This window comes from Topomyia yanbarensis, chromosome 1 (assembly GCF_030247195.1).
Source record: "Topomyia yanbarensis strain Yona2022 chromosome 1, ASM3024719v1, whole genome shotgun sequence".
NCBI lineage: Eukaryota > Metazoa > Arthropoda > Insecta > Diptera > Culicidae > Topomyia > Topomyia yanbarensis.
Window position 1 is genome coordinate 146448432 of NC_080670.1, and position 21314 is coordinate 146469745.

The 21314-nt window shown below is 38.8% G+C and overlaps 4 protein-coding genes across 4 annotated transcripts in view; 2 read left to right on the forward strand and 2 right to left on the reverse strand.

The window, feature by feature from the left end:
- Positions 1-6788, reverse strand: part of LOC131676661 (uncharacterized) — a 42202-nt gene extending 35414 nt beyond the window's left edge. Inside the window, exon 1 of the mRNA XM_058955898.1 lies at positions 6568-6788. The gene's annotated coding sequence lies outside the window, so the exon portion shown is untranslated. The remainder of the gene's footprint in view (positions 1-6567) is intronic.
- Positions 6789-8087: 1299 nt separating this feature from the next.
- Positions 8088-8713, forward strand: LOC131676671 (small ribosomal subunit protein bS18m). The gene is made up of 2 exons (XM_058955910.1): positions 8088-8225; positions 8286-8713. The coding sequence occupies exons 1-2, from the start codon at positions 8180-8182 to the stop codon at positions 8663-8665; spliced, it is 426 nt and encodes a 141-aa protein (XP_058811893.1). The 5' UTR covers positions 8088-8179; the 3' UTR covers positions 8666-8713.
- A 7-nt stretch (positions 8714-8720) lies between these two features.
- Positions 8721-10814, reverse strand: LOC131676656 (uncharacterized). The gene is made up of 2 exons (XM_058955884.1): positions 10643-10814; positions 8721-9418 (listed from the first exon to the last, which is right to left on the reverse strand). The coding sequence occupies exons 1-2, from the start codon at positions 10724-10726 to the stop codon at positions 8843-8845; spliced, it is 660 nt and encodes a 219-aa protein (XP_058811867.1). The 5' UTR covers positions 10727-10814; the 3' UTR covers positions 8721-8842.
- A 7426-nt stretch (positions 10815-18240) lies between these two features.
- On the forward strand, positions 18241-19128 carry LOC131676000 (uncharacterized). Its single transcript, XM_058955124.1, has one exon. It carries the CDS (start codon positions 18241-18243, stop codon positions 19126-19128), a length of 888 nt encoding a protein of 295 aa, XP_058811107.1.
- The last annotated feature ends 2186 nt before the right edge of the window (positions 19129-21314 follow it).

A 21314-nucleotide genomic window follows, 5' to 3' on the forward strand; every position in this document is an offset into this window, starting at 1 on the left:
TCGTGAGCAAAAGAAATAGGTGCGAAGAAAGCACAACGCCCTCTCTCCCACAAAATAATACCTTGATGCAGTTCCGTGGGGAAGAAGGGCGAACAAAGAGTAAGGAGTGTTGTAGTGGTAAGGTACGAAAGAGAGCCTCACACAGCACCAATACACTACAGGCCAAGCTTTTGAATCTTTTTAAACCTTACTATAATAAACACAGAGAGAGCGAAACATTGACCCAAATCTTCGAGCTAAGTCGATTTGTATATAAGGAAAAAGTCTTGAAAGTTTGAGCGAGTTTTATGCATTTCTTTTATGAGAAATGCAAAACAACATAAATAATAACATGAGGAACGTGCCAATCGAGCCTGTATATTCTAATAATAGTAGGCTGGCTGACAAATTACAAGATTTTCTATGCCGAATATTATGATTAGTCAACGTACAGATCTTCTCAATCGCAACTATTACCGCAACTATTTCCTCTGTCATGAACTGTTTTACGATTGATGAATTATAATTATCAGCTCTTTAAAAAATGTTTTTTCGGTTTCTCATAAATTACATGTAGTACAGCAAATTAGCCTTTTCATGTTGCTAGTGGTCTTTGAAAACGTCCAAATAACACTCAAATGGAAACAGTTTTGCGCTTATATTTACACGTTTACACGTAACGATGAAAAATTGAGAACTAATTCTAAAGTCTCACTTGTCGAGAAGAATAAATATTAATTATATAAAGCACTATATCAAATCTGCCTAAAATACTATCATCAGGATGTTTACATTGAAGCTAGGTGCATCAAGGATCAATTTTATATATAATTTTGAGTATAACCTACCATGATAATAGTAAAAGAAATGCACAATTACATCACTAGGTGAATGAATCTGCACGACAAACGAAACAGATTCTCTGGCGAATTTAGCAGAAAAAACATATACCTACAAATTTTCACTCATACATACAACTGGTCGTACGACCAGTTTTTAAGCATGTCAAACTACCATACGACTCGACCGGGTTGTACGACAGAGGCGAAAATTGTTCAGACGGTCAAATCGTACGACCGGTCGTACGATCGGTCGTACGACCCGTCGTACGACCAATCGTATCGTGTATGGCCTGTTTTACAAAGCTCAGTCGTAATGATGCCCCGAGAAGACAACGATGCCTACTTGGTCGGTTTGTTCGAGAATGCAAAATAGTGCTTTCTAGCTCACCGTGTCCGCTGGGAGTGCGTCTGAATTATGCTCCCGCAATAAAACAATAAACGGTTCTTTACAGGACCAATTAATTATGTTCTAATAAGAGTTAAACTGAAATTTACATTTTATGGTGTATAACAAATAATTTTCAGAAAGCTATATAAGAAATACGATGTGTGGAAAGAAAGAAAGAGAATTTAAATTATCCTCTCTCGCTCGTTTTCGTGCACTGCTTTTCCATTCCTTTCTGCTGCTAATACCATCATAACTAAAACGAATGTGCGTGTTCCCCCACCATCTCATGGCCAGTGTTGCCACAATTGCATGTCGCTATTACAATTTGAATTATTTTATTGATCCTCTCTAGTATTTATAAAATATAGAACGTGCAAAGTACACTAGTCGCATGCTTTTATTCGAACTTTTTGGCAGCCTCCGTTGATTAACTGCATAAATCGATTTGTTTGTGCAGCTCCTTGCTAGTAGCAAACTAAATAGCCTTTATCAGCGCTAACAAATAACACGAAAGAATTTAAATTTGTGAAAATCTTTTCCTTCCTTCTTTTCAAATCTGCAACATTCTTTGAAAATATTGTTTGAATGTTGTTATTGAAAAACTGAACATGCAAGTTTGTTAGCACTGGCCACTAGATTGAAGGCGATGGAAAGACAGAATATTCGTTTTGGTTATGCTAGTATTGGTAGCCAAACGGAAAGGAATGGCACGAAAACGAGCGATAGTAGTGCTTTCTCGTGTGTTCATATATGAATATTGGTCGTTCGGTTTTTCTCATCATTCGTATTCGTTCAAGCACTAGCAAGCAGCCAGTCCACCGAAGGAAAGCAGTTGGCAATAGCGACGGACGGAAAAAGTGCCCCAGCTACTGGTGACTCATCGGAACTGTCGCCCTGCAAGAATTTCGCCCCAACTAAAGGGCAACAGAGTAGGCTATCGTTCCAGCGTCTGGGTCGTGAGATTGTGCAGGACTGCAAAGTCGAGCTACGCTTACAAAGCTCAGTCGTAATGATGCCCCGAGAAGACAACGATGCCTACTTGGTCGGTTTGTTCGAGAATGCAAAATAGTGCTTTCTAGCTCACCGTGTCCGCTGGGAGTGCGTCTGAATTATGCTCCCGCAATAAAACAATAAACGGTTCTTTACAGGACCAATTAATTATGTTCTAATAAGAGTTAAACTGAAATTTACATTTTATGGTGTATAACAAATAATTTTCAGAAAGCTATATAAGAAATACGATGTGTGGAAAGAAAGAAAGAGAATTTAAATTATCCTCTCTCGCTCGTTTTCGTGCACTGCTTTTCCATTCCTTTCTGCTGCTAATACCATCATAACTAAAACGAATGTGCGTGTTCCCCCACCATCTCATGGCCAGTGTTGCCACAATTGCATGTCGCTATTACAATTTGAATTATTTTATTGATCCTCTCTAGTATTGATAAAATATAGAACGTGCAAAGTACACTAGTCGCATGCTTTTATTCGAACTTTTTGGCTGCCTCCGTTGATTAACTGCATAAATCGATTTGTTTGTGCAGCTCCTTGCTAGTAGCAAACTAAATAGCCTTTATCAGCGCTAACAAATAACACGAAAGAATTTAAATTTGTGAAAATCTTTTCCTTCCTTCTTTTCAAATCTGCAACATTCTTTGAAAATATTGTTTGAATGTTGTTATTGAAAACTGAACATGCAAGTTTGCTAGCACTGGCCACTAGATTGAAGGCGATGGAAAGACAGAATATTCGTTTTGGTTATGCTAGTATTGGTAGCCAAACGGAAAGGAAAGGCGCAGGAATGGCACGAAAACGAGCGAGAGAGCGATAGTAGTGCTTTCTCGTGTGTTCATATATGAATATTGGTCGGTCGGTTTTACTCATCATTCGTATTCGTTCAAGCACTAGCAAGCAGCCAGTCCACCGAAGGAAAGCAGTTGGCAATAGCGACGGACGGAAAAAGTGCCCCAGCTACTGGTGACTCATCGGAACTGTCGCCCTGCAAGAATTTCGCCCCAACTAAAGGGCAACTAATCCGTAGGCTATCGTTCCAGCGTCTGGTTCGTGAGATTGTACAGGACTGCAAAGTCGAGCTACGCTTACAAAGCTCAATCGTAATGATGCCCCGAGAAGCCAACGATGCCTACTTGGTCGGTTTGTTGGAGGATGCAAAATAGTGCTTTCTGGCTCACCGTGTCCGCGAGGAGTGCGTCTGAATTATGCTCCCGCAATAAAACAGTAAACGGTTCTTTTCAGGACCAATTAATTATGTTCTAATAAGAGTTAAACTGAAATTTACATTTTATGGTGTATAACAAATAATTTTCAGAAAGCTATATAAGAAATACGATGTGTGGAAAGAAAGAAAGAGAATTTAAATTATCCTCTCTCGCTCGTTTTCGTGCACTGCTTTTCCATTCCTTTCTGCTGCTAATACCATCATAACAAAAACGAATGTGTGTGTTCCCCCACCATCTCATGGCCAGTGTTGCCACAATTGCATGTCGCTATTACAATTTGAATTATTTTATTGATCCTCTCTAGTATTGATAAAATATAGAACGTGCAAAGTACACTAGTCGCTTGCTTTTATTCGAACTTTTTGGCAGCCTCCTTTGATTAACTGCATAAATCATTAGATTTAAATTAACGTCTCGAAGTGAAGTCACGATGCTCCGGTTATGTTACAGACATTACCCACCCATCTTTTTTTTTAGTTTAGTAGAGCGAATACGAACTACTATCGCTCTCTCGCTTGCTCGTTTTCGGGCCATGCGCCTTTTCTTTCTTTTCTGCTACTAATACTAGCATAATCAAAACGAATGTGCGTCTTCCCACCATCCATTTAGTGAGCAGTGTTGGCAAACGCATTTTCAGTTTTTCATCAATAACATTTCAACAATATTTTCAAAGAATGCTGTAGATTCGAAAAAAGAAAAATAGTTGGTGATGGAAAAGAATTTCCAATTAGAATTTTTAACCATAATTATAACGAATCATTTGAAAATTTCACATGCAAACGTAATTTCGTTGCATATCATTAGATTTGGATTAACGTCACAAGTGTAGTTACGACACTCCGGTTATGTCGCAGACATTACCCACCCATCTTTTTTATTGTGACCACGACTAACGGTTTAATATAGACACCCCATTTCAATATTTCTGAAGGAACAGAAGGTCGAGTTTGGAAAGTTTGTAACTTTCATTGTACTTAACCAAATTACACAATGTTCGCACTAATGATTCAGAAATATGACCAGGAATCTTCTATTAGATTTGTAAGTATGTATAATTTACATGAATAAAGAAAAAATGATTTTCAGGAATCAATTATTATCTGTTCTTCCATTGGCCAGTACTACGCGACTTCCTCATGCTAACAATTAATTTCATCGTTAGCCATCTCCCTCACCAAGGCCAACAACGCCAACAAAACCGGTCCTTTTCAGGACCACCATCATTTTTGTAAAGAATAATTTGAAATATTCCTCGCCCAAATCACCTTTTGTCCGAAAATTCCAATGAGTATCAACATATTTGAAGAACGTGTTCTTTATGTATTCTACATCTCTCCGGTTATGTCGCAGACATTACCCACCCATCTTTTTCATTAAGAAAAGGGCCCATAATCATTTTTTTCCGTTTTGTTGTTTAGTAGTGTATATGAACCGTTAATTTTTGAGGGGAAGTGAAAGGAAATATAAGCAAAACAAGTCGACACAGATCTTTCATTAGGGCCTAAGTCACAATGTACTCAGATGGAGAAAAGTCAGTTTCAATATTCGGCGATGCTTTTCTAAATGTAGTTTTTATTGTAGGTATACATTACTTTATGACCATGTTTTTCCGGAAGCATCTTTGGTTAAACCTTATTTTTTTTTAATTCAATTCGTTTATTTGATAGGCACAAATGCGTTAGCTTGGCGGTGCCAAATTCTTTTGTTTTTACATTTTGGATATCTTAAAACTAGGAGGTTACAATGTTGAGATATTTTTTTTATACAAGAAAAAAAAAAGTTTACAGCTATCTTAAGACTAGAAATAAGATTCAATATACAAGAGAGGGCCAAAAGATTTTTTTATGAAAAATTTTAAAACAAGGGATTCAGTTTGATATACAAGAGGGGGAGTAATAGTATTTTACGAAATATTTTACAGTTATCTTAAAACTAACAAAAGGTGGAACAAATATTGGTTAAACCTTATGACAATATAACAAAGAATTTAATTCCTATGTGCTTTTAGTGGGTAGAAACTAAAAAAATGCTTACGCCCAATTTGCATCCCAGTCGTGATTTCGCCCTTCATCAACCACCATTTGCGGAAGGGCTAAACTGTGTACATAATTTTCAGAAGGACGCCGTAAATGGGCTAAACTGACTGTCTTGCTGGGTAGCGCTGGGTAAATGGGCGAGCTTGACAGTATACTTTTTAATAGGGCGCAGCAAATGGGCGCATGGAAACCGAATGTAAATGAAAGGGCGCGTGGATCTTTTCTTCGAATTACATGAAAATATCGAAATATTCGAATGTTTATGTGCAACAACTATCGAGTAGACAAGATCATAGTAGATATTGCTTATCATTTATATAATAGAACCGCCGTTTAAAGAATAATTTTGTGAATAATAACCGTATGCCCGGTTCTGTCAAAAAATGTAAGTTTAGCCTTTATATTCCATACGAGAATAAGGGCATAAGTCGAAAACTCGAAGAAAATGCATGTTTCGCCGTTTTGTTTTCTTTAATTATAAATCGAACTAAAAACCATTTCTCGACAAACATATGCTTACGGCTTAAAAGCCAGCTGTCAAAATTCTCTTTGAAAGGAAATTTCGGCCAAACCGTTACTGACTAAGCACAGTTCATAGCAGTTAATGAAAGAGAAAACTTTTCTCTTTTGTTTACTACCAACATATGTGATTGGTGAGTAATGGTTTGTCCGGAATTTCCTTTCAAAGAGAATTTTGACAGTTGGCTTTTAAGCCGTAATCATATGTTTGTCGAGATTTTAACTAATTTTCTCCTCAATCTTGAAGTATTTTTGTCGCATAATGTCATAATAGCGAAAACGCTGTTTGTTTACATTTGCAATTAAAGCCCTAATGAAAGATCTTTGTCGAAGTTATTTTGCTTATGTGCCTTTTCGATAATCGGCTTATTTAAGGTTTGTTAGTGTCCATTTGAAGTGAGTATTAACCGGAATTGTTTACGCTTTGTTTATCGACCCATTTGAAATGTTCTCGTCGTATTGACGATGCACATTTCAAATGGAATTGACGTATTGAGGCAATATCGTCAGTCCTCGTATTGACAAAAATATTGTACGTGTAAGGGCCGCTTTATAGTCTTACTTACTTTACAATGCGCGGTACAGATTCCAGCACAAATATTTTGATCGCTATGATTCTTCAGAGTAACCACTCTTTTTAACCAGAGTATTTCATAACGAACTTATAAAAATCCGTCGTATAATATGCAGCTTTAAATGTTTAACTCGATTTTTCAAACCAAATATGAACAGTAAAAATAATAATTCACAAAAAATGGTATGACAGTCACAAGGCCTTCTGTTATTTACTCGAATCGAAACTCGTCGAATGCTTCGCAATTACTTTCAACCAGAGCTGCCAGATGATTTAATTTTTTTTATCTCGAAATAAAAAAAATGCATTTGCCTGTATTCATACTGGATGAAGCAAGAGCCACTCAGTGTCCACTATTTTTTCTTCAGAAGACGGTGCGTAACAACATAAAGAACGATTCAAACGGTTGGATTTTCCAGTTTTCAACTACAACAAGAATGGCGAATAGGAACTAGGCAGTCCATGAAACATTTCTGATCAGCTATTGTTTGTTTATCTCTTCTGCATTACCCGGGTGAGCGTGATGTCCGACAAAGTTGTCTATTCGATTCAACATAACAGAGAATAGAGACAGAGATGAATAGTGTTAAGTCAAAAATACCTTAGGTAAATGTTCCGAATCGCGGCTTTTTCGAAAATGACCTATTTTGCAACAAGCAATGAAAAAAAAAATCAGGGGGAAAGCTTTAAAGTAATTTAAACTGAAAAAATAAGTTGTTCCTAGTAACCGTACTAACAGTGGTATTGCGCATAAGAAAGTGACGTTTGGGATGTAGGTAGCATGATGCGGCTTGGTCGCATAGCCGAGTCCAAAGATTCGAAGTGGCGCAAAGCTGCTGATCTTGTTTTTGCTGACGAAAGTGCAAGCGAATCTGTGATCCACTCGTTTGCCCGGTATACTCAAACATAGGGGCTATCCCTAGTTTAGTTTAGCACCCGAATGAAACGATGTGGCGTAGCCACATAAGGCAGTGACAGTATGTTATTTGTGTTAACAAATACAATCCTATTGTTGAATGTTTGAGTATTCAAGTTTCACATTATCCTTTATTCTTCATTAATCTAATTCAATGTTATCATAAGTTACCGTGTACAATTGTTGACAATAAATTACACAGTAATTTGTTGTATTGTGTACATTTAAAAAATGGAGCATTGTTAGGATTTCGAACCGGTTCTGGAATGGATTTGACGGATAGTTGGGATAGGTTGGTGTGGCGGCGCTAGTGTTTATCGTATATTAATTCAAATGTTTATACATACACGTTTTTTAAATATTTTTGTTCGATCATGGATGTCTGTTCTCTATGAGCACAGTTCGCACCAGTTAACGAAAGATAAAAATTTTCTCTTTTGTTTATTAATAACGGCGGTCATCGGCGATCAATGGTTTGTTCGAAATTCTCTTTCAAAGAGAATTTTGACTGTTAGCTTATACGCCCTGCGTATATGAGAGCATTTATAGGACCATTTGATATGTTTGTCTAGATTTGGTTAAAATCGAAAAGTTCGTTTCGACCTAAGAGGATTCGACCACTTCGAACAATCTTGCCGGGTATTGCGTTCAAATAGTTTATTATATTCTGTAATCAAAAATAAGTAAAATGCTTCAAATACTAACTAAAATTTCAACACTTCTTCCAAAAGATGGTAAGACATGGTCAAATATTCGTAACGTATTAACTAATACCAAAATTGTACGGGTTACAGGTTATATAAACTGCAAAGCAAGTCGTGTAGCTAGTGCTTACTGGCGAAGACATCAATCTTCTGTCGCTGATCCCGATGCTCCTGTTGAATTGGAAAATCCGTTCGCCAAAGAACGTGTTCAATGTATTTTGTGTAAGCACAACATTACGCCCGATTACAAAAATGTTCAGCTACTTTCACAGTTCCAAAGTTCGTACACCGGACGCATATATGGCAAACATATAACTGGCTTATGCAAAGCGCGTCAAGATCAAGTGGAAGCAGAAATTATCAAAGCACAAAACGCAGGTTTTATGCCAACTTATCATAAAGCAGTTGAGTTTCTCGAGGATCCGAAGTTGTTCGATCCAGAAAAACCGATTCGGCCTCATAAATATTGAAATATGTAAGGTTTATGCTAGTTTGAAATACACTAGTAGAAAAAGTTATCTGTAGTTTGATTTGAGACGATTTTATTCATTGTAACAATATTCACTTCGAGGGAAGACTGTTCAATGAATATAACTGAATAACAATTCGATGACAAACAAGACATGGTCTTTAGAAGAGATATTATGTTAATCTGGATCCAAAAACAGCTCATCAGTGGTATCGTAGTTGACCAAATCATGCGGTATTTGCAACATACTCAAAAGAGATGTCATGTTCCCTGTACCACGTCTTTCCTGGAGGTCGTTTAACGCTTGTACGCAGCCTTGTCTCCATATGTTGATACTTTTCTTTAGTTCAACTATTTTTTCATGTACGTTGGTTGAGTGCATCGCTTCACGTTTATCACTGGTTGATTCATCAGACTTTAATGAAGTTACTTTTTCAGTTGATTCGGAATATGCCTCAACTTCATCTAATAGTTTTCGTCGTTTTATATTCAGTTCTTTCTTGTTAATAACTCTATTTTTCCAAGTTTGACTCAAAGACAGACGGGTTCGCTTTAAACTAGAGCGGATATTGGAGGGAGTTTTCAATGTTTCAGATCTAGTAAGTGTATGCTTTGGAGCCTCTGCGAGTTCATCTTCTGCTGAACATGAAGGTGTGATTGAGTGCAGCAAAGGCGGAGTTTGGGCGATGTAATCCGTTAAGGGTTCCGTATTTGATGATGCGGTAAGACATCCATGAACAGTGATCGATTGATGCTGGAGGGAATGAATGAAAATTAAAAAGAGAAACCTTTACACCAATTACTCATTTCTAATTGACATCTAAACGTAAATTTTTTGAGATTTATGATTTCTAATTGCAATTTAGTAATTTAGTAATTTGTAATTTATTTAGCATTAACGATACCCTGGTGGTTGTACCATTTGTCAGGTCAAGGAAGCTACGATTGAGATACATACATTTTGAAAACTAGTGGTTACAAATGATAATTAGTTTAGTTTAACGCCTTCTAAGGGCAGTTTTGAACGCGACAGCGTTCGGTTGTTGCCTCAGGGCTAGAGGTAGTTCATTCCAGGCGATAGCACCAGCAACGAGCACGCTTTTTCTTCCCGAAGTGGTGTGTTGTGGAACGATGAAGCTTCTCGTACGGTTTAGTTGGCCTCTTTGCAGATGTTGTTGGATATATTCTGGTAGATTGCCGGAGTATCTTTGTAGCATAAAACAGAGGATTCGGTGTTGATAGTTTGTGTCGAGTTCATGTCCAAGTATTGAACTACGCACCGTGTCGGTAGATTCTCTTCGACGCAAGTTGTAAACAAATCGAACGGATGCTTTGAAGCAACGGTTAAGCTGTTCTTTTTGTGCTACTGATAGACCCGGATAGTACACGACATCACAGTAGGTCAGGAAAGGAACTATGACGGCTTGAACAAGTTTCTTCCTGGTGGCGGTTGGCAGAACGGGAGCAAATTTACGGAAAGTGTGCAAAGTCCCGAAAATTTTTGCAGTGACGCTGTTGACTTGAGACGACCAGCGAAGATTGTTATCTATATGCAGACCCAGATTTACAACTTTTCCTGCTATCTGGATGGTTTCTGAGCAAAAAACTATTTCAGTGTTCGGGGTTACTGTGCCTGTTTTACAGAAGATTATGGCCTGGGTTTTTTTCGGGTTCGGGAACAAAGCAATTTTATTGAATTTTTTATATCCAGATTATTAAATCACAATTAGAAATAAGCAGCAGTAGCTCTGTAGTATCCCAATGTTATAATATAATATAACAGTTTCTTCCTTGACCTATCATAAGGTATACAAATGTAACCAACAGGTTATCGTAAGCTAATAAATTTACAGTTACAATTAAATCAGAAAACTACAACAAATTCAAATGGATGTAAAAACGTTTATAATTTCTGAACCAAATAATTATTGACCTTATAGCACGCAATAAAATTACAACAAAAACTATATAAACTTACCGGTTTAAGCATTTTGAGAGATCGTTGCAGACCGAGTCTCCTAAGGGGTCTTCTTGTGGGAGTTTCCAGGTTCGATTTATTCATATCGGCGATTTACATTTATTTGGTACCAATGACTACAAGCTCAAACCATCATTAGGTTCTTTAATGACACATTTAACCTCACTTTTCTTGACAGTTCAACGTTTACTAAAGACACTGAATTATAGTGAATAAAGACTCGCCACAGAGATGCCAGATACTTTTTTTCAAATGCCTGCAAATAATAATTTTTAAAGTCTGGGAAGTATACCAAAAATGCCTAAAATAGATAAAGCTATAATTTGAAACTAGTGTAACCAAAAGCCTTTATTTTCAAAAATCTGTAAATATCTGCAACCAAACTAAAAAAAACTAAAAAAAACTAAAACTAAAAAAATAAACTGTAAATATCTGCAACCAAATTAAAAAATCTGCCTCATCGAAAAAATCTGCAGCTGAAATTTAAAGTCAGCGAATGTGCAGACATGTCTGCAAATCTGGCATTTCTTTCAGTGAGGTTGGAATAAGATGGCCAACCACACTGAAAATAATTCTCACGTTATTGTCAAGACAGTGTTTCGCACTTAGATCTGTGCTATAAAATAAATAATCCACACGAAATTCATATGCGAAACACTTGAGATTCATCCATCACGATGGATCACCATTTCAATAGCCAAACACGTGAATTTAAAGTGTTCTGCATATTAAAAACCAATGAATCCTCCACTTGACAATCAATAACATTTCTAAAGCAATTTAATGTTGCGTTATTGTAATTTAAATGTCCCTTTATTGAGTTCCGAGTTACAAACATATGAAATTCAATAGAAACAATTAACAATTAATAATTATTTAATTTCAAATTATATATTTGTTTTCATTATTTATTTTCTGCACAGTTGGATCGATGCCGATATGAACGTTGTGAATGCTGCTTCCAGGATATTCCATTCCGGTGTAAAGAAATCGTCATAAATAAATTATAATTCGTCAAATCAAACATATTACATATATTTACCCATGAATATTTGAATATTTCTCGACTGGTTCGAGTGTAACGGACTTACTTTCTAGCATCACAAATTATTCCCACAAAACCAATCCCTACATGCACCAATGTGAATCCTTCTCAGGTCACAGGTCATAAAAACCATGGTTGTTATTCGCTTCTTCGTGAAAAGAACCATTGAAGTTTTGCTTGGGTTAACTGATAGTTTAACTTGTCGACACCACTGTTCGACAGCTCTTAATGCCTGTTGCATCAAGTCAAAGATTGTTCCGATGCAAAATCCAGTAATTAGTATTTGGTAATCGTCAGCAAACCCGTAGGTTGGAAATCCAAGCTCATTGAGTTTCTTCAACAAGCCGTCAGCTACTAAGTTCCATAACAAAGGTGACAGAACGCCGCCCTGAGGACAACCGCAAATACTCAACTTCCGTATCTCAGCCTGTCGCAGTGACGAGCAAAGTATGCGGTTACTAAGCATTGCGTTTATCCAACCTGAGATACATGCAGGTATCCCATGACCGCGCGTCGCTTCCAGAATAGACTGGAAGGACACATTGTCAAAAGCACCCTCAATATCTAGGAATACACCCAAGCTAGATTGCTTGAGCGAGAAGGCTTTCTCAATGTTGTAAACAACATCGTGAAGCAGAGTGATCGTGGATTTCCCACACTGATATGCATGTTGCATTTTGTGCAGAGGATATTCAACTAAACTAACGTTCCTGATGTGATGATCGATTATCCGTTCCAAAGCTTTCAGAAGAAAAGAACTTAAGCTGATAGGCCTAAAACTCTTGGCTTCTTCATAGCTTGAGCGCCCCCCTTTGGGAATAAATCTAACAGTTATTTCTCGCCATGCTTTCGGGATATACCCGGTAGCAAGACTGGAAAGCAAAATCTTTTTCAAGACATGTTTAAGAATATCAAATCCCTTTTGCAGTAGCACGGGAAGTATTCCATCTTTTCCGGGTGATTTGTATGGAGCAAAGCTGTCAACTGCCCACTTGACCGATTCAGTGGAAACCAATGTGCGTGCTAGCGCCCACGAGTCCGAATCACCAGAATGAGATCTGTGAACATTGATCAACTCCGGATCGATACAACCTGGAAAGTGTGTGTCGAAGAGACAATTAAGAACATCTTTTTCGTCTGTCACATAAACACCATCTCTGGTTTTCAAGGAGTTCATCTGAAAATCATTCGATTTGGAGAGAATTTTATTTAATCTGCTAGCCTCGTTCAGACTAGAGACATTAGTGCATAGGCTTTGCCAGCCAGCCCGTTCTGCAGATCTAAGACATTTCTTATATGCACTACGAGCTGACCTAAAAGCCCTGGAGTCATCACGCTGACGCCGGTTCCAAGCTCTTCTCATAACTTTCTTCATTCTATCAAGCTCAGCCCTCCACCAAGGGGTTCCCCTAGTCGATTTAACAGTACGAAGTGGACAAGCTTCTTCGTAGGATGCTAATATGAATGAGTTTGTCGTATCCACGACGTCATCTAAGTCGTCTAGTTGACTAATTGTTGGAAAATATCCATGAAATTTAGTCGCTATGTTTTCCAAAAAGAGGTCCCAGTTTGTAGACTTAGGATTACGATATGTCACCACATTGAAGGTGACATCAAAATGCTCGAAAAATATATATTTATGATCGGATAGAGACGGTTCAGTTTCATTTGGAACCTGCCAATTTCCCAGTTCATGCAAAATTCTATCAGAGCAAAGTGTTATGTCTAACACCTCCTCCCTCCCAGACCTCGCAAAAGTTGGTCGGTTTCCCACATTCAGAATATGGAGATTTGTGCTACTTATGTACTCCATCAGTTCAGAGCCTCTCAGATTGATGTCTGAGCTGCCCCAAATGATGTGATGAGCATTCGCATCACTGCCAATAATGAGCGGAAGCCCATTTCTGCTACAATATGATACAACGCTTTTGAAATCATCAGAAGGAGATGATTCGTTATGCGGTAGGTATGCTGAACAATATATATATTTTTTGTCTACGTTTCCGACAGTCAATGTAACTGTGACAACACAGATATCGCGAGTTGTGAGCTCCGATATGAGACACGCGTCAATAGCCTTATTTGCAAGAATGCAAGCACGAGGCATTTCACGTGGGTTAGTCATGCCTGTCTTGTTGTAAGCAATGAAGGCAGTGTTAAGTAACTTTCCAAAATAGAAGTTTCCTTTATGGAAATACGGTTCTTGAACCAATGCTATGGAAGCTTTACCTTCCTGCATTAGTCGAGATAAATTCATAGTTGCTGTACGTTTATGTTGGAGATTGACTTGTGCTATTCTAACCATTGTTGATTAGAGAACTGTACATTTCATCTCCACCACAAATTGCACAACAACTAGAGGACACCAAGCGAGTTGGGATGTTAACGCATTTAGCGAGCCATATCAGGTTTAAATGGGACATGATCATTTGATTCCCACGATTTGCGAAGAAAATAATGGTCCACTGTGTCAGAGATTCGCATAACACATTGATTCATTGATTTGTTTTCCCTTTTTTACGCTACCCGTACATAATTATGTACTTTGAAATTGTAACTGACTCCTCCCATTTTGATGTACATAGAATAGTTTAAGTCAGGTTAGCTAGGTTAGCTCGTAAGATTTGAAAATGGAATAAAACACATTATGTTAAACAGGCAACAAGTGTACAGGCTAAAAGTTTAAAAGTAATATCACGTATCCAAAACGAGCATGCTCTACGTTCACGCAGATATATAATTTTTAATCTCAAATAATATGAGGGTTAAGCCAACAAATTTATCAAGCTGTTGTGGCTTTAACGAGGGGTCTTATTTGGATGGTACATGGAAAATCTCTGGCCACTCTATCTTGAGTTTATCTCTAATCAATTGTTGGTACCACCTACACCGAGATAAAATAACTAATGAATTCCATAAGAATCACTTATGATTCGGCGCCACAAGTATCCCATATGAAAATCATAAGTTTGACTTATGACTCGGAGGAAAAAATGGCCATCGAGTCATTTAGAATTTTCATAAGACATGCTAATGAAATTTTTAAGCCATCTTTATAACTTTCATGCGACTGTGCTTATCATGCTTGAATATAAATTTAATAAATGAGATGTTATGAAATCCATAGATACATCATATGGCGCTAGTTCGAGAAAATATTAACTCAGCATCATATTTTTCATTTTATGATATATATTTTTTATTTAAACGAATTAATTCACATGAATAAGGAGCACTTATCTCTAGTTTGATGTTTTGATGAGTTTGTGAAGTCTCATAACATTTACAATAAGCTGTAAATGAATGAAAAAGAAGTCTTGAAAGTTTAAGAAAATTCAATACATTTCTTATGAAAGTAATGTAAAATATGAAGCAATGAGTTAAGAAGAATTTTTACTTATATTTCATGTCCCCAAATTTAAAAAAAGAACATTAAATTCAATCCACTTCCCAAAATGCCTAGTTTGCTATTTTCACTGATTTCATATGGTAAAATTATGACATTTGCACAATAATACGATTATGGACATCATTACATACGTCTATAAATTCCATAGGGCGAACTTATGAAATGCATAAGCGTCCAATGAAATCAAAATTGTGTAGCTTCATAAGTTGCGACTTATGAAATTCTTAAGTAGATTTGCGTCAGTGTAGCTGATTGCAAGCACTTTTAGAAGTATCGGACTCTCCCAAATTGGATCCAACAAAATGTCAACTTATCTAACAATATATGTTAACTTGGCAATATTATTAGACAAATAAAATATACCTTTTTATTTTGACGAAACAAACGCACACTGTGCAATTGGGAATCTCAAAGGAATTCTAAAATAAATTTTTATATTCCTACGCAATAATTTACATATCGTATAAATCTTAGAGTTACTTAAAAATTTCATAAGTGCCAAGTACCAGTACTTCTAAAACTAACTAGCCATCTTTAAAGACGAAGACGTAAACATGGTGAAATTCAAACAAATGGATATCTATCACTTGAAATATATGTGTTTTGATCAGCCTCCTGTCAAGGACGACGTCTCTGTACAGCCAGCATCACTGCCATGAAAGGCAAAACAATGATTTTGAACCGAATGATTAGAAGCTGTATTTAGTTACAAAATGTCGATTTTCTGAATGAAATGATATTAAATCATCCCACAAGATGCAAAACGTCGTGTATAATGCTTGAATATCGAGCATAGTGCCGTAACATAATTCTTTGTTTGGGGCTTTATAGCTATAACGCCCCATATATGTAGGTCGCTGTCAAACTCCATATGATGGTATAGGGTTGCCAGGGGGCTGGTTTTGATAGCTTGCAGAAACGGTGCGGAATTATTACGTGAGGAAAACAAAAAAAAATACACTGCAAAAACCGGTTGAGGTTAGGTATTTCGTGAGGCAAACAAACCAAACTCCTTTGGTTTGACTTTGCATCTGTGGTTGTCAGCACGCAGAATTTTATTTATGCATCGATAGCATACTTTTTTATCTGCCTCTCGTTTCTTCTGCTGTAAATTTTATGCATTGGACATATTCGGTCTATCCACTCATTGAATACTTATTAGAAGTTTATGCATGAAAATGCATAAAAATCACAGCAGAAGAAAAGAGACGGGAATAGAAAGTATGCTAACTATGCATATTTTTGTTTCTCAGTGAGAAATCTTAATTGCTGGCAGGAGTATCACTACCCACACTACTTTTACAGTAAACGGCAAGTTACTGCGGGTAGCCTAGAAAAAAGTTTCAATAGCCTACCGATCGCCAGCATCTAGTTTATGTAGCGTTGACATTAGTGCTGGTTGCCATCTGCTGATGCCAGCATGCTACCAGCATAATGTAAACGCATGCCATCTGCTGGTGCCAGCTGCTGGCAAGCGTTTACATTATGCTGGTAGCGTGCTGGTTGGCAGCATGCTGGCACCAGCAGATGGCAACCAGCACTAATGTAAACTGGGCATTAACCCGCCTAGTCGCCTGTGCGTTTGGTAAATTCTGGCAGTGCCATTTTGGAAATTTTGACAGCCGCCAGAAGCATGTCGGATGTCTGCCGGCAGCCAGATTTATTTCCAAGGCGGGTTGTGGCGCAGTCATACTTTGAAAATAATCCACACGATAAAACCATAAGAAATTAAACATCACTTTCATGTTCGTTTCATGTTAAAAGTAAAACAAATAAGTTTTCTTTGAATTTCACATGGAAATCCGTCAAAACGTATTTCATGTGGTCTTTGAAATTATATTGAAACAAAGTATGAAATAAAGACTTTTGCAGGGTTGGGAATCGAACCCAGGTGAGCTGCGTACAAGGCAATCGATTTATCAACTAAGCTATGTCCGTCCCCTTCATTTTCTTTTGCGCATCATTAGTAGATTTTTTGTAATCATATTTTGGTTATTCCATTAAGATTTTTATTGCAGGTCTTTGAAAACAGTATCTCGGTTCTCGAACGAGGACTATTGCGGGTCTCGTGCTCGATTAGAATGACACTGTTAGATAAATGGTAAACTAAACAAATTTCTGCTTCTAAAAAATATCGGTGGTATCGAACTAGCACCGTATTTCAAATCTAATAAAATCCCCGTCCAAAACAATTCAAATTGAGTTCTTCCTTAAAGACGCCGGTCTGTTCGACAACATCTGATCAGAAACCCACCACGACCCCTCTGGCAATGGGCCATCTACCCAGCGATGCAACATGTTTTTGTGAAATATCTGTAGAAGAATAATTAAAATGTCTGTAAAAGTCTGTAGATGGTTGTGTAAATCCTATTTACACTAGGTTATTACTTTAAAAGTAACTTGAAATTAGTGAATTGTGAAGGAATCATTTGTATTCGGGTCAAATTATTCTATATATATATATATATATATATATATATATATATATATATATATATATATATATATATATATATATATATATATATATATATATATATATATATATATATATATATATATATATATATATATATATATATATATATATATATATATATATATATATATATATATATATATATATAGATATATATATATATATATATATATATATATATATATATATATATATATATATATATATATATATATATATATATATATATATATATATATATGTAGCACCTCAACGATCATCACCCTCGCAACCCACCTGCAATATCAACGAGGCTTCATCGCAGTGATCGTTCTCCATCTGTCGTGCTCGATGCACAGGCAGCGGCTATCGATCGAGTGATCGATCTTTATCAGCCGTGCTCGATGCGCGATCTGATGCCACCGAGATGCATTGTGTGGTGATCGTTTATTGGTCTGTTGTGCTCGATGCACAGACCGAAATCAAAAAAATCATTTGTTTAAATTCCCTATACCTTTGCCCTGTGTAAAATATTTTTTCTTGTTTTCTCGATTCTTGACTTTTGTATATAAGCCCGTAGGCAGTAGCAATAAATCGTTAGTTTACTAAATCAAACCCAACCGAATACTTCTACCGCGTTTCTAAACGATCCGATAACCATAAATTGGTGACCCCGTTTTAAAAAAATGGTGAACGAGGACAAACCAGGCACTGGAGCAGGCAACCCAGCGGTACCGGAACAGCAGCAGGAAGCCAACGTGGACACCCTAAACCTGCCACGACTGAGCCCGCCGGTGATGACGCAATCCAACATCGAGTCATACTTCATGTCATTGGAGTTCTGGTTTGCCGCTTCCGGTATTGGAAATGCCCACGACACCAAGAAGTACAACATCGTCATGGCACAAGTGCCACCAAGCAAGTTGACGGAGTTACGTTCCATTATTGAAGCCGTCCCGCCTGCCAACAAGTACGTGTATATCAAGATGAAGCTGATTGAACACTTCGCCGACAGTCAGCAGAAACGTTTGCAGCTCGTATTGTCTGATATGCCGCTTGGTGACATGAAACCGAGCCAACTTTTCAACGAAATGAGGAGAGTGGCTGGAAATTCGTTTTGTGAACCCGTGCTGCTCGACCTGTGGGCCTCCAGACTTCCACCGCATGCCCAAGCTGCCGTGATTGCCTCCAAGGGGGACCCGACAGAAAAAGCTACCATCGCAGATGCCATCGTGGAATCCATGGGCCTTCGTAGCATCAACACCATCGGTGCGAGCGCACCGAGCACACCAGCAGCGACCGCTAAAGTTACAACAGAATCGCCTCCTGACAGAATTGAAACGCTCCAGCGGGAAATCGCTCAACTGACCAGGATGATCAACAAAATGTTCCGCTCAAGCGAAAACCCACGGGAGCGATCACGTTCCCGCAGCCGAAGCAAAGTGAGTAAATTTCGTGATAATGAACCGTCCTATGACGTCTGCTGGTACCACTCTAAGTACGGAGGGGAAGCACGACGGTGCCGTAAACCGTGTTCCTTCGGACTAGCAACCAAGCCCAGCAACCAACAATGACGTCGTCCAGTTGATCCTGCGTTGGAAATTGGCGAACTTTCCGACACAGCCACACTATTTCGCCTTAAGATCTCGGACACAATTACCAACATGAAATTCCTCATCGACACCGGTGCGGATGTGTCCGTCATCCCGAGAGATCTCAAATCAACCCGGATGAAACCAACGTCATTTAAATTGTTCGCCGCTAACGGAACACCGATTAAAGTGTACGGAGAAGTTATGCTGAAGGTTAGTCTTGGCCTCCGGCGTGAATTTCTGTGGACATTCCTCATCGCAGACGTGTCATCAGGGATCATCGGTGCAGATTTCATTTGCCACTACGACCTGCTGATTGATTTAAAACGTCATCGTCTCATCGACAATACCACGAAGCTGGAAGCGATGGCAATTTTGACACGGACGAGTGAGTACTCTATAAAAACATTCAGCACGTCATGCCCCTACGCCGAGCTGCTGGCAGAATTCCCATCCATCACCAAACTAGCAGCACCCGGTACAGTGAGTGCATCATCAACAGTGCATCGCATCGAAACCACCGGTCAGCCATCATACGCCCGGCCGAGACGTCTTTCATCAGACAAACTAGCAGCAGCGCGCACAGAGTTCGAACATTTGATGCAACTGGGAATATGCCGCCCCTCGTCCAGCAGCTGGGCCAGCCCACTTCACATGGTGAAAAAAGCGGATGGAACCTGGCGCCCGTGTGGAGATTATCGTGCGCTGAACGCTCAAACCATCCCCGATCGGTACCCACTACCATACCTGCAGGACTTTACTACCATTCTGCAAGGAAAAACCATTTTTTCCAAGGTTGACTTGCAGAAGGCATTTCATCAAGTCCCCATACATCAAGACGACATCCCGAAGACTGCGATCACCACGCCGTTTGGACTGTTCGAATTCACATACATGACGTTCGGACTTCGGAATGCCGCTCAAACCTTCCAACGGCTCATACACGAGGTACTACGAGGATTGGACTTCGTGTTCCCATATATTGATGATATTTTCATCGCATCATCGTCAGCAGAGGAACATCGTGAGCATCTTCGGCAGTTGTTTACCCGTCTACAAGATCACAACTTAGCAATCAATGTTGCAAAATGTGAGTTCGGGAAGAAGGATATAATTTTCGTTGGCCACTCAGTCTCGGCCAATGGAATTCGCCCATTGCCCGAACGTGTTGAAGCAGTCAGCAACTACAAACGCCCGACAACAGTGAGGGAGCTAAAAAGTTTTCTCGCCACAATCAACTTCTACCGAAGGTTCATCCCGAACGCCATCGTGGCTCAAATACCACTTCTCAAGATGACTCCGGGGAACAAGCGCAACGATCGGTCTCAACTAGTGTGGACAGAGGAGGCCACGACAGCATTTGAGCAGTGCAAAACACAACTCGCTCAAGCAGCGCTGCTCGCACACCCCGCGAAGGACGCCGAACTATCTTTGTGGGTGGACGCATCCAGCATAGCAGCCGGAGCTGTTTTACACCAAGTTGTCGATGGTAACGTGCAACCATTGGGCTTCTTTTCCAAAAAGTTCGACAAGGCCCAACTGAAATACAGCACGTATGATCGAGAACTAACCGCAATCTACCTGGCAGTAAGACATTTCAAGTATATGCTGGAAGGTCGAAGTTGCCACATATACACCGACCACAAGCCGATCGTGTATGCATTCCAGCAGAATCCTGAAAGAGCCACCAGTCGTCAAGCCCGTCATCTAGACTACATCGGACAAATAACAACCGACATCCGACATGTGAACGGGAAAGAGAACGCAGTCGCAGACCTACTCTCTCGCATCGCAGCTGTGCACGCAGTGCCGTCGGTGAATTTTGAAGCTCTCGCCGCCGACCAACAAACAGATGATGAACTGCGAACAATTCTGGAAGGTAAATTAAAATCGTCATTAAACCTCAAACAGTTTACTGTTCCAGGCAGTTCAAATCAGTTGTATTGCGACTGCTCGGATGATCGCATTAGGCCCTTCATCACGAAAAGATTTCGTGACCAGTTTCTTCAAGCCACACACGGACTTTCTCATCCTGGTACCCGTGCTACAGCCAAACTGATGACGCAGAGATTCGTTTGGCCAAACATACGGAAGGATAGCATCGCTTACGCAAGAAGGTGTGTACAGTGCCAGCGCTCAAAGGTGAACCGGCATACCCAATCACCCCT

Bases quoted from the DNA above. Each gene is read 5' to 3' on its own strand.
- LOC131676000 (XM_058955124.1), top strand. From the start codon at position 18,241: ATGGTGAACGAGGACAAACCAGGCACTGGAGCAGGCAACCCAGCGGTA.
- LOC131676656 (XM_058955884.1), bottom strand. From the start codon at position 10,726: ATGAATAAATCGAACCTGGAAACTCCCACAAGAAGACCCCTTAGGAGA. The intron at 9,419-10,642 runs GTAAGTTTATAT...CATTCCCTCCAG, and splicing joins CTCTCAAAATGCTTAAACCG to CATCAATCGATCACTGTTCA.
- LOC131676671 (XM_058955910.1), top strand. From the start codon at position 8,180: ATGCTTCAAATACTAACTAAAATTTCAACACTTCTTCCAAAAGATG. The intron at 8,226-8,285 runs GTAAGACATGGT...TACGGGTTACAG, and splicing joins AACACTTCTTCCAAAAGATG to GTTATATAAACTGCAAAGCA.